The sequence below is a fragment of the Lepidochelys kempii genome, chromosome 1 (assembly GCF_965140285.1).
Source record: "Lepidochelys kempii isolate rLepKem1 chromosome 1, rLepKem1.hap1, whole genome shotgun sequence".
Classification (NCBI taxonomy): Eukaryota; Metazoa; Chordata; order Testudines; family Cheloniidae; genus Lepidochelys; species Lepidochelys kempii.
The window spans coordinates 205370462-205384391 of NC_136380.1; the positions used below are offsets into that span (position 1 = coordinate 205370462).

Below are 13930 nucleotides of genomic sequence, written 5' to 3' on the forward strand. Positions count from 1 at the left end.
AAAACATCCAATCTTGATTTAAAAATTGCTAGTGATGGAGAATCTGCCATCACCTTTGGTAAATTGTTCCAGTGGTTAATTACCCTCACTGTTAAAAATGTGTGCCTTATTTCCAGTCTGAATTTGTCTAGCTTCAACTTCCAGCCATTGGATCCTGTTATACCTTTCTCTGCTAGATTGAAGAGCCAATTATTAAATATTTATTCCCTGTGTAGGTACTTTTGGATGTGATCAAATTACCCCTTAACCTTCCCTTTATTAAGCTAAATAGACGGAGCTCCTCGATTTCATCACTATAAGGCATGTCTAATACTTTAATCATTCTCCTGGCTCTTCTCTGAACCTTGTTCAATATCTTGAATTATGGGCACCAGAACTGAACACAGTATTCCAGCCGCAGTCTTGCCACTGCCAACTACAGAAGTAAAATGACCTCTCTACTCCTATTCAAGATTCCCCTGTTTATACATCCCAGGATCACATTAGCCCTTTTGGCCACAGCGTCACACTGAGAGCTCATGTTCAGCTGATTATCCACCACAACCCCCAAATCTTTTTCAGAGTCTCTTGCTTTCCAGGATACAGTCCCCCATCCTGCAAGTATGGCCTACATTATTTGTCCTTAGATGTATAACTTTATATTTGGCTGTAGTAAAATGCATATTGGTTGCTTGCGCCCAGCTAATCAATCAGGTAAATTATTAACAAATATGTTACTGACAGGCAGGTAGGCAGAGTTTGGTATTCTCAAAATCATACAGAAAGGAGATTATGAGTGTTTGGAGATCAAGAATGAATTGCAGTTCAGCTGTTCATCGGTGCTTTAGCAGTAACACAGAAGACTATCCAGCGGGACAAGGTTACCTCTAGAGATCTGGGTTCAAATCCTGGGTTTTGTCACAAGGGAAACTGAGCTGGGAAGTCCTGTACCAGTCTGCTGTGTACATGTCACAAAAACATCACACAGTTCAACATATTTGGCGGTCTCTGCTCAGAAGAGACCTGGGAACTGAATTAGTAAGGGTGCTGAAGGTCTGGATGGGGTGCATTGGCAGAGCTGTGTGAGGGGCTCCAGGAATGGAATATCGGGGGAAGTACTGTACAGGTCCCCAGTATAAAGCTGAATAGCAAAGTGTAGGCTTTGAGGAAGAGGGTCTGATGTCCATGTATGGGATGGTGAGTTTTGCCACCCATGTTTATCTCTGAACCAGTGGGCCCGGCGTTTTCTTTGTCTCGTCAAGAAAGAACCTCCCCAAAACTGCTCTTTGATGGACAACACATAACTGTGCAGCAACGGCTGGCTCACATGAGCCACAAAACTTGGGCCTGGATTTCCCAAAGCCTGGAGTGTTCATACTGGGGAGTTCAGTTTAGGCCCAGGTCAGGCTCAGGCTAGCATCCTGCAGTGTCATCCTGAGAGATACCCATCTCTCCAGTGAGGCTATCACCAAATAAAACATGGAAACATAAGGCAGCCCCAGTCTGAGCAGTTTGGAATATTGGGCAGGCTTAGGAGGGACAATTTAGTCCCCTCCACGGCCTGGTGATAGTTCATTTGGCTGTTCTCTTTCTCACATCTTTTCTTTCACTCACATCTTCTCTTTTCCTTTCTCCGTCTTGAGTTCAGTTTGGGGCAAAAGTTTGGTAGGTTTCTATTAGGGAGGAGGCTGACTTAAAACCCTGGATCATCTCCCCACTCTAGAGAGTTCAAAATCCAGATGTGAATTTCTTAGCTTGAGCCTATCTCTAGGGTTTTTTTATCTGAACCAGTTTACCTGACCCTAGTTTTGTTTTGGACAATTCAGACAAGGTCAGAAACTGTGACAGTAAAAAATAGAATCTACCCCTATAGAATGTAAGGTCTACTGGGAGTTCTGCCTGAGTAAAGAGTCAATAAGAATGTCAGGACTGGATATTTAGGATCAGGTTCTGATTAGCGCCCAATCACGACTGTGGCCTTTGGGTGCTATTGCATCATCATCATCCTCTCGTTACTCTGCTGTAAATCGCAAGTAACTCTGGTGACATCAGTGGAGCTGCTTTGGATTTACACCTGTGTAACTGGTATCAGAACCTGAACCTTAGTCTTTAGGGGAATAAACCAGTCTTCCCTTGGTCTTCATTTAATTAACTCCATTGATTAATGTTTGCTTCAGCCCCCATTGCTGGATGATGGCAGCAAAATCTGAGAGCTTTCACACTTGGGCCTTGAGACTGCAGCTAGAGGGAAACTACCGTCTGCCAAGGACGCTATTGCTGCTATGTCCAGTACAGATTTGTGGCTATTCCTGTAGGAACTGATTCTTGCAAAGTTTTGAAGCTTGTGTTTAAACCTGGGATGGATCCTGCAGTCCTTTACCAGGCAAAAATCCGATTGATGTCTATTAGAGTTTAGCTTGAGTAGGCACTGAAAGCTTGGTCTTTGCCCACTGTGTCTACACAAGAAAATCCTTCCAAACTCAGCTCTTCCCAAGGTCATAGCCCTGTTGCCCATCTCTGCTCTTTCTTTCTTTCTTTCTTTCTTTCTTTCTTTCTTTCTTTCTTTCTTTCTTTCTTTCTTTCTTTCTTTCTTTCTTTCTTTCTTTCTTTCTTTCTTTCTTTCTTTCTTTCTTTTTCCAAACATCACTAAGCCAGATTGTTTATCTGGTTCATAAACCTTTGTTGTCCTTTGGCCCCCGAGGCCGCAGTCTTTCACCACTTGTATGTGCAGGAGGATTTAGAAAGAGAAACGGACGGACAGCTCATTGGAAGAGTAAACTGGGGGTAAAATCAAATCCCTTGTTCTTTGTACTCAGACAGAATGTCCCTCTCTATATGGACACCATTAATATTGTCATCCACTCCCTTCAGCAGTCTTTAATGTCTAATTAATGACTCCCTGTGGCTCCATCCTACATGGCATCAGTCTCCGCCTGATTTGAATTTCCTATAATGACTGCTTGTAATTCCCAAGATGGCTGTTATCTGTGGCCATTCTAAGCATCTTCTCTCCTGTCTCGTATACCCCCATCAAGACCCACCCACTCAAACCCTTCCCCTTCCTTATGCTTCATACTACTTTCCCTTCCAGTCTTTATCTCCTGCCCTCTCATATACTTACTCCCACTCACACACATCCCTCCCTTCACATACACGTATCTCTCCCTCTCACACATCCCACACCCAACATTCATATATTTACCCCTACACTTCCACCCCTCCACTTCATCCTGCCCTTCACATATACATATACATACACATACCTCTCCCTCTCCCACATACTCCACCTCTCATTTTACGGAATGGGACACTGTGTGGGTTAAATGACTCGCCCAAGCCCACACAAGAGGTCAGTGGCAGAGCCAGGAAGAGAATCCAGGAACCCTGATGCCCAGGCATGCCTTCTCACCACAAGACAACTCTATTTAAATAAAGCACCCAATCTATGTCCACTTCATTTCGTCATGGGATGATCCCTGTCTCTCCAGAGCTTCTCCCACAGGGTATCAGCCCAAAGGTGGATTAAGGCAGGGTATTTGAATCCTGGGAACCAGATGCAGGAAAGACCTCCCACAAACTAGTTCCTAGAGAGAAGATTGTGGGGAAGTCACTAGGAAGAAGAGCCTATCATATGGACAGCTGAGGGAAAGTTCAAAGATACGGGGAGCTGAGAGAAGGGCCTGTTGAGTGGCCCAGTTTTGTTTTGGTTTGGGTTTTTCTTGAGGGTGTGTGTGAAAGTTTGGTGGATCTGAGCCCTGTTCAGTTTTAAGCCTGTGCTGTTCAAGCTCAGTATCTGAGTTCATTTCTGTCTCTAACACTGACATTTCTCTCTCAGGTGGCTGCTGCTGCCTATTTTAGGGTGGGGCTGAGGGCTGGTGTACTCATGTTTTCAGGCTCTTATCAGCATCAGGATAATGTTATGCCTTTCTTTTCTGTCATGTGGCATCCTGCCTCCCTTCCCTCCTTTCCTCCCTCTGCCATCTCCCAGAGGAGGCGACAGACGGTCCTGTAATTTGGTTCCATTCGCTCGACTGGAGCAACACCTGCCCCCCTCCCAGGAGACGGGAGGGTCTCATCCCAAACCATACAAGGAGCCAAAGACAAATCTGAGGCCCACATGCAAATAACACACAGGATAAAACAGCATGGCCATTTTGGACAGAAAGGAGAAATCCAGCACCACGGGAAGAGGCAGGGGAAACAAAATCACCTCGGCAGGAAGAAACAAAAACTGCAGGAGAGTGCCTTTTTCTTTTGGGGTGATTGTTATTGTGGTTAGTGAGCTTTCCTCCCTTAGAGAATAAACCAAGAATGTTGAAAAATAATGGCTGATATTAGATTATATCGATCCACACTAAAAGGGCTAGGTTACTTGGGTTACAGGATAGATAGATAGATAAGATAGGTTTCAGAGTAGCAGCCGTCTTAGTCTTTATTCGCAAAAAGAAAAGGAGTACTTGTGGCACCTTAGAGACTAACCAATTTATCTGAGCATGAGCTTTCGTGAGTTACAGCTCACTTCATCGGATGTAGCTCACGAAAGCTTATGCTCAAATAAATTGGTTAGTCTCTAAGGTGCCACAAGTACTCCTTTTCTTTTTATAGATAAGATAGATTCCAAGGCCAGAAGAGACCACTGCAATCACCTAGTCTGACCCACTGTATGACACAGGCCATAGAACTTCCCCCAAATAATTGCCAGAGCAGATCTTTTAGTAAAACGTCCAATCTTGATTTAAAAATTGTCAGTGATGGAGACTCCAACAGGATCCTCGATAAGTTGACCCATGGTTAATTACTCTCGCTGTTAAAAATGTATGCCTTATTTCAAATATGACATACATAGCTAGATAGATAAACTTGGGTATTTCTTCATAACAATACACTGAAAAAGTGCCATTTCTTTGTTGAAACTCACACACAAAAAATAGAAAATCATTTCCTTCCCCCGTTGGTAGGAATAACGCAAGATATCAAATTACTTCAAACGCCCGCACTGTTTCCCCCATTCTGAGCACTGGCTACATAACATTATCCAACCTGACGGTGCTATTTCTTGGTCAGTAACTAAGCTATTTATGAATAAACATAGCATGTACCATGCTTAAAAGTTAGAGGCATGTTTCATGTCTGGAAACAGTTTACCTCATGTATGCCTGTCTGTTAGCAGTGTAACTCATGTCTGCATGTTTTGTAGAATGCGCTATGCTCCTGACCCTGCAATCTTTTATGCGCATGAGCATTATACACTGCACAGTGCATATGTAAAGAGCCCTTACTCATGCAAATTGGCCCTTAGAAATGAGTAAGCTTACCTGTGTAAGTGACACTTGCGGATAAAGTGGTGTAGATTTGTGCCCTATATCTTTATGTTAGCCCATGGTCTGTGTGCAGGAGTTTGATCTCTGTCATTGTGTTAGTGGCAGGATCCATTTCTGTGTTTCAGTAGAATGCCTTGTGTTTGCATGTTTTTTGCATGCTTCATGTCTGATGTTATTCATGTGCACTTGTCAATATATTAGCACAGCATTCTATGTCATATATTGGAAGTACCGTGCCCCATTGCTATGTTAGTGATATGTCTTATCTCTTTATATTAATGGTATGCTGGATATCTGTTAGTGAAATGCCCCAGGTTTGTACATTGGAGGCATTTCTGATTTCTGTATGTTAGTGGTATTTTCCAGGTCTCTGTCTTATACTTTATATCAGTATTAATTAGAGAAGGACCTGAGCCATGTTGTTCAGGGCCAGATTTAGGTCTGGATTCAGAACTAAACTTTCCCGAGTTTTGAGCATGTTCATATCCATGGTTGCAGTGTGGGCTCATGTCTAACATTAAATGCAAAAAAACACATTAGTGCAACATTAAGGATACAGGTTTAAACATTAAAAAGTCAGCACTATTCATTTTAAGTTTGCACTCTGCCTGCTGGTCAGCTTGCACAAAATGATATAGTCCTTAACATGTGACCACATCCTGTAAGTCAAATAATAATACATTTTGCTACTAACTTAGGTACAGTGTATCCAAGATAACCTATGAGCTGTGGATGGTATCTGTCTCATAAGGCATAAGCACAAGGGGGTAGAGTTAAGGTTGTTTATTTGATCTTCATTTTGGCATTTCCTGGCTTTTGCATGCTTAACCATGAAGACTTCATGTTGCACTAACTTTGTTTCTTGTGTTTATTTCCTCAATGATGATGATTTTTATTTTTAAGAAAAAGAAAGAAGTGGGGAGCAAAAGACTTAGTTTTTTATAATTAACTGGCATCAGCCATCAAATGACAACTGGAATTTACCAATGTCAGTAGAAAAAGTCACACTTAGGATTTGATCCCGTTACTACCCCTCACCCCCTATTGACTTCAGTTAAAGCAGGAGCTGGTCCACTTAGAGGCGCCAGTCAGCCAAGGACTGATTTCTGTATGTTAGTACTGCAGCCTATTTATACTGGTGGACTTACTACTGATTTACACCTGTGTAATTGAGAGTAGAATCTGGCCCTAATATGCATTTCCACACTTGTATACAGACCTTGTAAGTCTGTGTGAATTAAGGTAGTGCCAGGGCTTGCTGAATGTAAATGTTCATAACTTCAGATCTGCTCAGTCAATTGTCATCATACTCGGCATAACGTATAAATCTCTGTGTGGTCTACATGAAACAAGCCAGATTTGAAGAAAACTGGAGCAAAAGTTTTAAAATTACATGATCATTTAAAGTTGTAACATTTTGAAAAGGGCACATCTGGCTGCAATATCTGTATATGCTGCACAGTGCATATGAAAGTATGCACCTTTAGAGTTAACATCATCTACTGTACCTTCTCCATGTGCAGTTTTTCAGCTGGTCAGGACTGTGGTTAATCAAAAATAAAATTTTTTTTTCAAACTAAGTAAAGCCTCTATTCATCAGTGAAGATTGTGGGCCTGATGATGGACACCATTACTATGGTGAAGGTTAAAGATGTGTCCCATAGTCAATGGGACTACTCATAGTGTACAGCACTGCAGGTAAAATGCACCCCATGCAGAGGAGCCAGACAAGGGCTTAATTGTCAGTTAAGTGGTGCTTAGGCCTTGCTGGTCCCCTGCACAGTGTGATTTTCACCCTGGTAATATACCTTTACAAGATCAGGTCTACATTAATGCCGTGTTTCAATTATCAGTCATTTTAGCTGTAGCCCTGTCCAAATAAGTGGGGTTGGAGTTTTTATAAACAAGAAAAGTGTATTTTTATTTCACTGCATCCAAATCAGAACTAGCAGAAGGGATTTTAATTAAACTTAAAAAACCCAAACACCTCACAGTCAGGCAGGGACAAAGCATGTAAAATACCAGCCACGTAGATGAATGTGTCAGAAACAATTTGTAAAAATAGGTGATTCTAAAGGTTTGATTTGACTTCACAGCCTGAACTTTAAAGTGTGCTACCAGATGCCCAGTGGAATGAGCAGGGGATGAAAGAAATGTCCTGCAGCTCATACACAGTTAGGCCCCGATCCTGCAACTGAATCTGTTGAGCCCAGTTGTAGGATCAGGGCCTTATGTGAGGAATTTCTTTATTATCAGATAAATTATGATCTTTAGCATCAGACAGCAACTGTCCATTTTTGTGCAACCTGTTGAGATTCTTTCACAGACAACTTTAGAAGGCTTCAAAAATCTCATGCAAATACTGGCTGTACATCCTTTCTAATTTCCATCTTATGGAAAAATCAAAGAAAAATAATTAAGAAAAACCAGCTTTATTTGATACTTTTATTTATATGCAAAACAGCGCACCATTCATGAGAGATATGAAAAACGCATCAGATAGAAACCAGATTTATCTATTTTCACTACAAAATATTGCATTATATAAAGCAACAGAGACACACAAAAAAACCCTGAAAAAGATTAAAATCTTTGGATCGCAGACTTCTTTTTTCTTTTTTTGTCTCTAAAACGCGCTCCTTGTTTTGAGAGATTCACAGCAGAGAACATGAAACATATTCAGGTTATAGAATTTTTTTGGTTGTTACAAAGGAAAGTAGTCCTGGATTTTTTTTTATTTTTATTTTTATTTCTTTCTTTTCTTTTCTTTTTTTTAGGAAAAAAGTCATTTCCTAAAAAAATACCACACACATACGCACACACACACACACACACACGCACACACACACACAGACAAAAAAACTACTTCTCTTATAAACTGTTTGTAAAGTACTTTTCAGACATAACTATAGTTCAGAATAACAACAAGTATTTTAAAAAAAAAAATCTCTAGTGAAGTGCTAGTGTTGATCCCACACAAAAAAAAAAAATCCTTCAAGAACAAATGTCTTAATATATAAAATATACTTAGAAACAGGGCGGAAGGGAAGGTTGTCATATACAAGTGCAATATAACTGGAGCAAAAAACAAATAACCACTGTATTGATCCCAACAAACACTTGAAAAGTTAGACATAATATTCCACAGGAGAAAGTGTAAACACTCGACTATATAAACCAATTGGCACAAAGTATCCAAAGTAAAATTGTCACCACTCAGAAAAATAAATAGGTCTTGAAAAAAATAAATAGTCTACTCCTTCTAACATAAATAAAAAATAGTTATTTTTAACTGCACCCATGGGTCACATGTTTAAGGTCACAAGTAGATGTTTTTGGATATATAAAGGGGCACTTGACAACCTGAAAAACAATCTGATTTTACATTTTCCTTCTAAAACTGGACTTTCTATATGTGTATCACCAAACTGCTCTTCCACCTTGTGGTATAGGTGGGAAAAGATTTTTAAAAAGAAAACCTTGCAAAATATTCAGTCTATTTTTATATACCCCCAGAAGACTTTGGAAATGCATCTGCCCTTTCCCTTTTTATGTTCTTTATAGCTTCCTTTTACCCTGTGAGTCTTTAATGTCCTCATTCAGCAAAGCACTTAAGCTTGCAGAACTTAGGGCCGTTTTAAAGTCCCCTTGACCTGGCAAGTGCTTAAGTGCTTTGCTGAATTGGAGGCTAATTGTAGAAGTTCTCGTGTGAAAAACAAACTGGTCTCTTGCGTTTTGTGTAGGGCACTGTGCGATTGTCCGGGAGGAGAAATAAAAAAGTCTCTAATTTCGGAGCTTTTGGCCCCTAGAGCCATGACAGCTCTGAGCTCTCCTTCAGTAAGAAAGGGAGGACAATGAAATGTTACCTGCGCAGTCTGGAGTGATTTCCAAAGGAAAACTAGCCCTGCAGGAGACAGCGAGTCGGTCTATTGACATGAACGGTCTTGGCTGGTTATCAGGCCCTACAGAAAACGCAGATGCATCCGCAATGTCTGAGCCGGAGGCCTCTGGGGAGCCCCGCAAAGCTGTCCCGAAGGAGTCAGATCCACCCCCGGGGCCGCCAGGAAGGGCTCCGAGGGCCCCTCCCGTCCCCAGGTGGAATATGTTGCAAGTGTCTCCCCTTGTCAGTCTCGCCTCCCGGCAGTGCGCGTCGCCTCCGTCCCCGCCAGCCCAGCTCCCGCGGCCCCTCTCCGCCGCGGCCCAGCCCCTACACGTCCAGCACGTGGTTGAGATAGGAGATGTAGCAGATGGCCAGGCGCAGGATCTCGATCTTGGAGAGTTTTTTGTCCGGGGGCAGGGTGGGCAGCAGTTTGCGCAGCTCGGCGAAGGCCAGGTTGAAGGCTTCCACCCGGATCCGCTCGCGGGTGGCGTGGGCCGAGCGGTACTTGGCCGTGGCCCTCCTCCGGCGCCGCTTCTCCTCGCGGCTCAGCTGCTGGGGGTGCAGGGCCGCCCGGCCGCCCCCCTTGCCCTCCCCGCCGCCCTCCTCCACCGGCTCCGGGTCCGAGACGCAGCAGCCCAGCAGCCCCTTGGCGTCGGTCCCCGCCAGGGACTCCGGGTCCGAGGGAGCCGAGGAGGGGTGATCGGAATCCGCCGCTTGGTCCGGGCTGAGCATCATTTTGGTGGGGTGGGGAAATGAGCCTTCAGTGACACGGGAAGGGGACGGGGGAGGGGGCAGGGGAAGGAGGGAGGCACAAAATAGAAAAGTCCACACTGTTACTGTGCAAGCCGACCGGCAAAGCCCCTTTCCCCTGGGCCCGGCCCAGCCCCTCCCAGCTAGCGGAGCTCATCCGCCGGTACCAATCCGGGCTGGAATTACACTCCCTGGCCCTGAAGATGCCAAATCGGAGCGCCAAGGGGAGTCAGGGAGGGCGCCCTCCGCTATGGGGAGAGCAAGCCGGCAATCGCCTCCCAGGTCAGGACACGGGGCCGCATTCTGCTCCTGACACGCGCGGGTGTAACCCTGGGGGAGTCGTTCTAGCCAAGGCAAGGGAGTGACTCCAGATTGACACCATTGCAAGGGAGAACAATTTGGCCCAAGGAGAAAGAAACACCAGATCAAACCAGGAGACCCGCTAGAGATAGGGCCTGTTGACAACAACCAGACAACAATGTGTTTGGGCACAAAGGCGGGTTGGGTATAACCAGACTAGACTAGGGTTTGATTTTGCTCTCACTTGCGTCAGTTTTAGCTTTGTGTCATTGACTTCAGTGGAGTTACTCCGGAGTAGAACCATGCCCTCTAGCCTCTGATTATATCTCCCTTTACCTGGCTTTGAAAAACAACATTACATAATAATAATAATTAATAATAGTAATTAATTCATAATAATTACCAATGTCCTTCCCCTTGCCTGAGCCTCCTCCCTACTTCTCCCAAGGGTTTGTAAATCCCAACTAACTGGTTCTAAACAAAACAACCCCCATCTCAGTAAAATAGAGACGATACAAAAGATAAATATTATATCTTACCTAGGTTATAACAGGGAGATTTCTGTAGAGGAAACTCAAATCCATTTTTTTTATTACGTGGAAAGGGTTACTACCAATGATCGTAGGAATAATAATAACAACAATAAACCATACTGCATAATTTACAATCTAACATCTGTCAACAGCTTTTACAGAATATTCTTCCTCTGATCATTTCCCTAGTTTGTTTGCTTGTGGAAACAGGCCCAGGGAGCAATAACAAAATAAAATAAGAATAAAACAATAATTCAGCTACTCTCCAAATATTAAATAGATTTTTCATTTCTAAATACAGTATTTCCCCTCTACCAATTGTCTGTTAAACTTTTTTTTTGCTTAACCCGGAAATGGAATCCAATATGGATTTGATGGCTTAAAATAGAAAGAAATATAGCTCAAGACCCTTTAACCATAACAAGGCCAGCGTGGAAGTATGGGGGAGATACAATCAAACCTATAGGATCTAATGTAGCTCCTCTATTCTATTCTTCGTATAATGCGGAGCTGCTTTCTCATGCTAATTTTCTTGAATCTGTAGCGTCAGAGTAACTGATTGGATGGGGATATTTCTGGGTTCCAGGTTATTAAAGATGGTTTAAAAAAAAACTTTCACATTTCTTTTCATTCTCTCTCTCTCCCCCTCCTTCTAAAATATATAAATAAATGACTGAATTTAGACGTGCCTTTCAAAAGAAAATTGAATCGTATCTTCTTGCAGCTTCACAGAACACCATCTGTCATGTAGACAGCAATACAAATCCAGGAACTCATATGGACATGCCGGCATGTAATAAAACAATACATCAGGCAACTAGAGAATAACCCTGGACACAAATGTGGGGTGGGGGAGGGAGGAGGGAATACATCAACCTACCACAAAAATTAGGATTACAAAGTATTTCAGTGTAAAGTTTATGATCTCAACTACAGTACTGTGGGCATTTAATGATTTATTATTATTATTTCTTATTATTATTACTCAGAACCAGTTTGCAAAAAAAAAAAAATCTTCAAAACGAAAGACTGTATGATTCCGAGCGCATTAAAGATTTGAAATAAAATAATCATGATAATTAATAATAAAGGGTGGGGGGTCAGGTAAGCTTCCACCCTGTTTGAAATGCTTTGCACACTGAGGAGCTTCCTGAGAGGAAAGGCTGAGTGGGAATTCAGAGTCTAAAACCCACTTCCCTCTGTATCTAGTTGTTTTATTACAACACATCCACACGGATTAAAAGTCTATCAATATGCCGGCGAATGTGTCAAGAAAACAAACAGTGGAACTGCAGGAAGCTGTGTAGGGAGCAAAGGAAACAAACATGAAGCGATTACAAAAAAGAAACAGGGGGGAAAGAAAAACAGCAAGATTTCTTCATTTAGAAGAGACTCGGGGACCACTAGAACTTTCCGAATTGCTTATTGCTGTTTTAAAATGCTGATGACTTTACTAATGAGGTTCTGAAAGCAAGAATACAAAACAAAATAACAAGCCACTACGCAGGTTAAATATCAGCGATCTTCTGAAAAATACGAATAGCGTCTTTCAGCTGAGAGGTTGATTTGAAAGAAGGGATAGATAAATAGCTTTCGAAATTTACAGCGTGGCAACATATAAAACGGGAAATTATAGCGTTAGTTATCGGAGAAAGTTGCTGTAAGGTTTGTCCATACAGCGTGTTGAATTCCCTTCCTTTACGATCTGGGTTGATCTCAAACAATATCCAGCGCCTATGTTGGCAATCTGAACAAAGAGAGAGATTTCAAATAAAACGATTCCAATTTCACCTGCAAAAGAATATTAGTTAAAGAGCGCTTACCTTGCCTGAGTCTTTGCAACAATCTTTCTTAAAGCCCCCTTTCCCACACCCTGGTGCTTTTACAGTTCGAAACTCCAGGAGAGGAACATTAAAAAGAAAAAGAAAAATTCAGAATAAAAAATAAATTAAAAGCAGCGAGTTGTTCTGTTTGAATTGGAAAAGGCAGATCTCATTCCTTGTGATGGCCTCGCAGGTCCAGAAATGGAAGATGTTATCTAATTTTTGGAGAGTATAAATAACAACGTAGGTAATTTAAGACGAGTTAGAGATACATTTTCCCACCAGAGTCTTTTTTTCTCCCAGAGATCTAGAATATATCAGTAGCCGGTGTGTGTTTGTGTGTGTGTGAGGATGTGTTGAAAAGTGCTGTTTTCCCCTTCTCTTCCTCCTCCCAGGTCTCGATAAATAACAAAAGAGATGCAGAGATAAACACAATCAAGATATTTGCCCCCCTCTCCTTCCTAATAGCAGCACAATCGATAAAGATGATGGTCGGGATAAGATTCAATTTATGTTGTACTCCTCGGCTTACCCCTGTAAAGAGAAAATGCCATGCAGGTCTCTGATATGATCTGGCTCAGAAGTGAGATTGTTCTGTAGAGATAGGCTTTGTTCAGCTGATGTCTCTTCTATTCCCAGGCACACAATACTGTAAATCAGGAATAATGATGCGTCCCCTTCTTCTTTTTATGTATGTATTTATTTACTAGGGTGCAGGGAAATAAATGTTTAGTTTTCTTCCAGTCCTTGAAGATCAGATTTAAAATATACCCCGTATCCTTCTGTCCCAACTCCTTCTTTATCTCTTTTATTTATACATGCATATAAACCATTGCCAGTGGCTTGGAAATGCTGCAAGAGATGATGTTGGTGAAAAAGTGCAAGTCCCCCGTGTAGTGACAGCGAAGCAAAGAAAAGCTGGGGAAGGTGGCAGAGGGAGAGAAACTGAGATGCTGTGGATTCTCTCCTGGTACCAAAGGGTTGAGCCTGGAGATGGTGGAAGAGATAAAGGCATAGGGAAAGAGGGATGGCATCCCCCCCCCCTCACTTAAATTGATATTTAATGGGAAATCCTATTGGACAGAAACCTGGACACGTGTCGCTTAATTGGACTTGACATCTGTCACAGTGTGGGAGTTTTCACAGCCCAAATATTTTCAGCAGAGCAGAATTCTCACTGAATCGGTGCCACAAATTATAACAGTCGAAAGCAGCCCATGATAGAAACCGTAGCCTCTGGATATGCAGGCTATGGCCATGTTTGCTCCCTCGCGCCCAAACTATTGACTACCCACTCGTCTAGAAAAATACCACTGGCATTGTGCATGGAAGTTAATAAAGAAG

The 13930-nt window shown here is 42.4% G+C and overlaps 1 protein-coding gene across 2 annotated transcripts; it reads right to left on the minus strand.

Moving 5' to 3' along the window:
- Positions 1-7771: 7771 nt before the first annotated feature.
- Positions 7772-13551, minus strand: NHLH2 (nescient helix-loop-helix 2). Of its 2 annotated transcripts, XM_073329025.1 has the most exons (3): positions 13119-13551; positions 12587-12801; positions 7772-9938 (listed from the first exon to the last, which is right to left on the minus strand). In XM_073329025.1, exon 3 carries the CDS (start codon positions 9913-9915, stop codon positions 9508-9510), a length of 408 nt encoding a protein of 135 aa, XP_073185126.1. In that variant the 5' UTR covers positions 9916-9938; positions 12587-12801; positions 13119-13551; the 3' UTR covers positions 7772-9507. The 2 variants fall into 2 exon arrangements, with proteins under 2 accessions (XP_073185126.1, XP_073185118.1); XM_073329017.1 differs by having other exon boundaries at positions 12587-13551.
- Between the last annotated feature and the right edge of the window lie 379 nt (positions 13552-13930).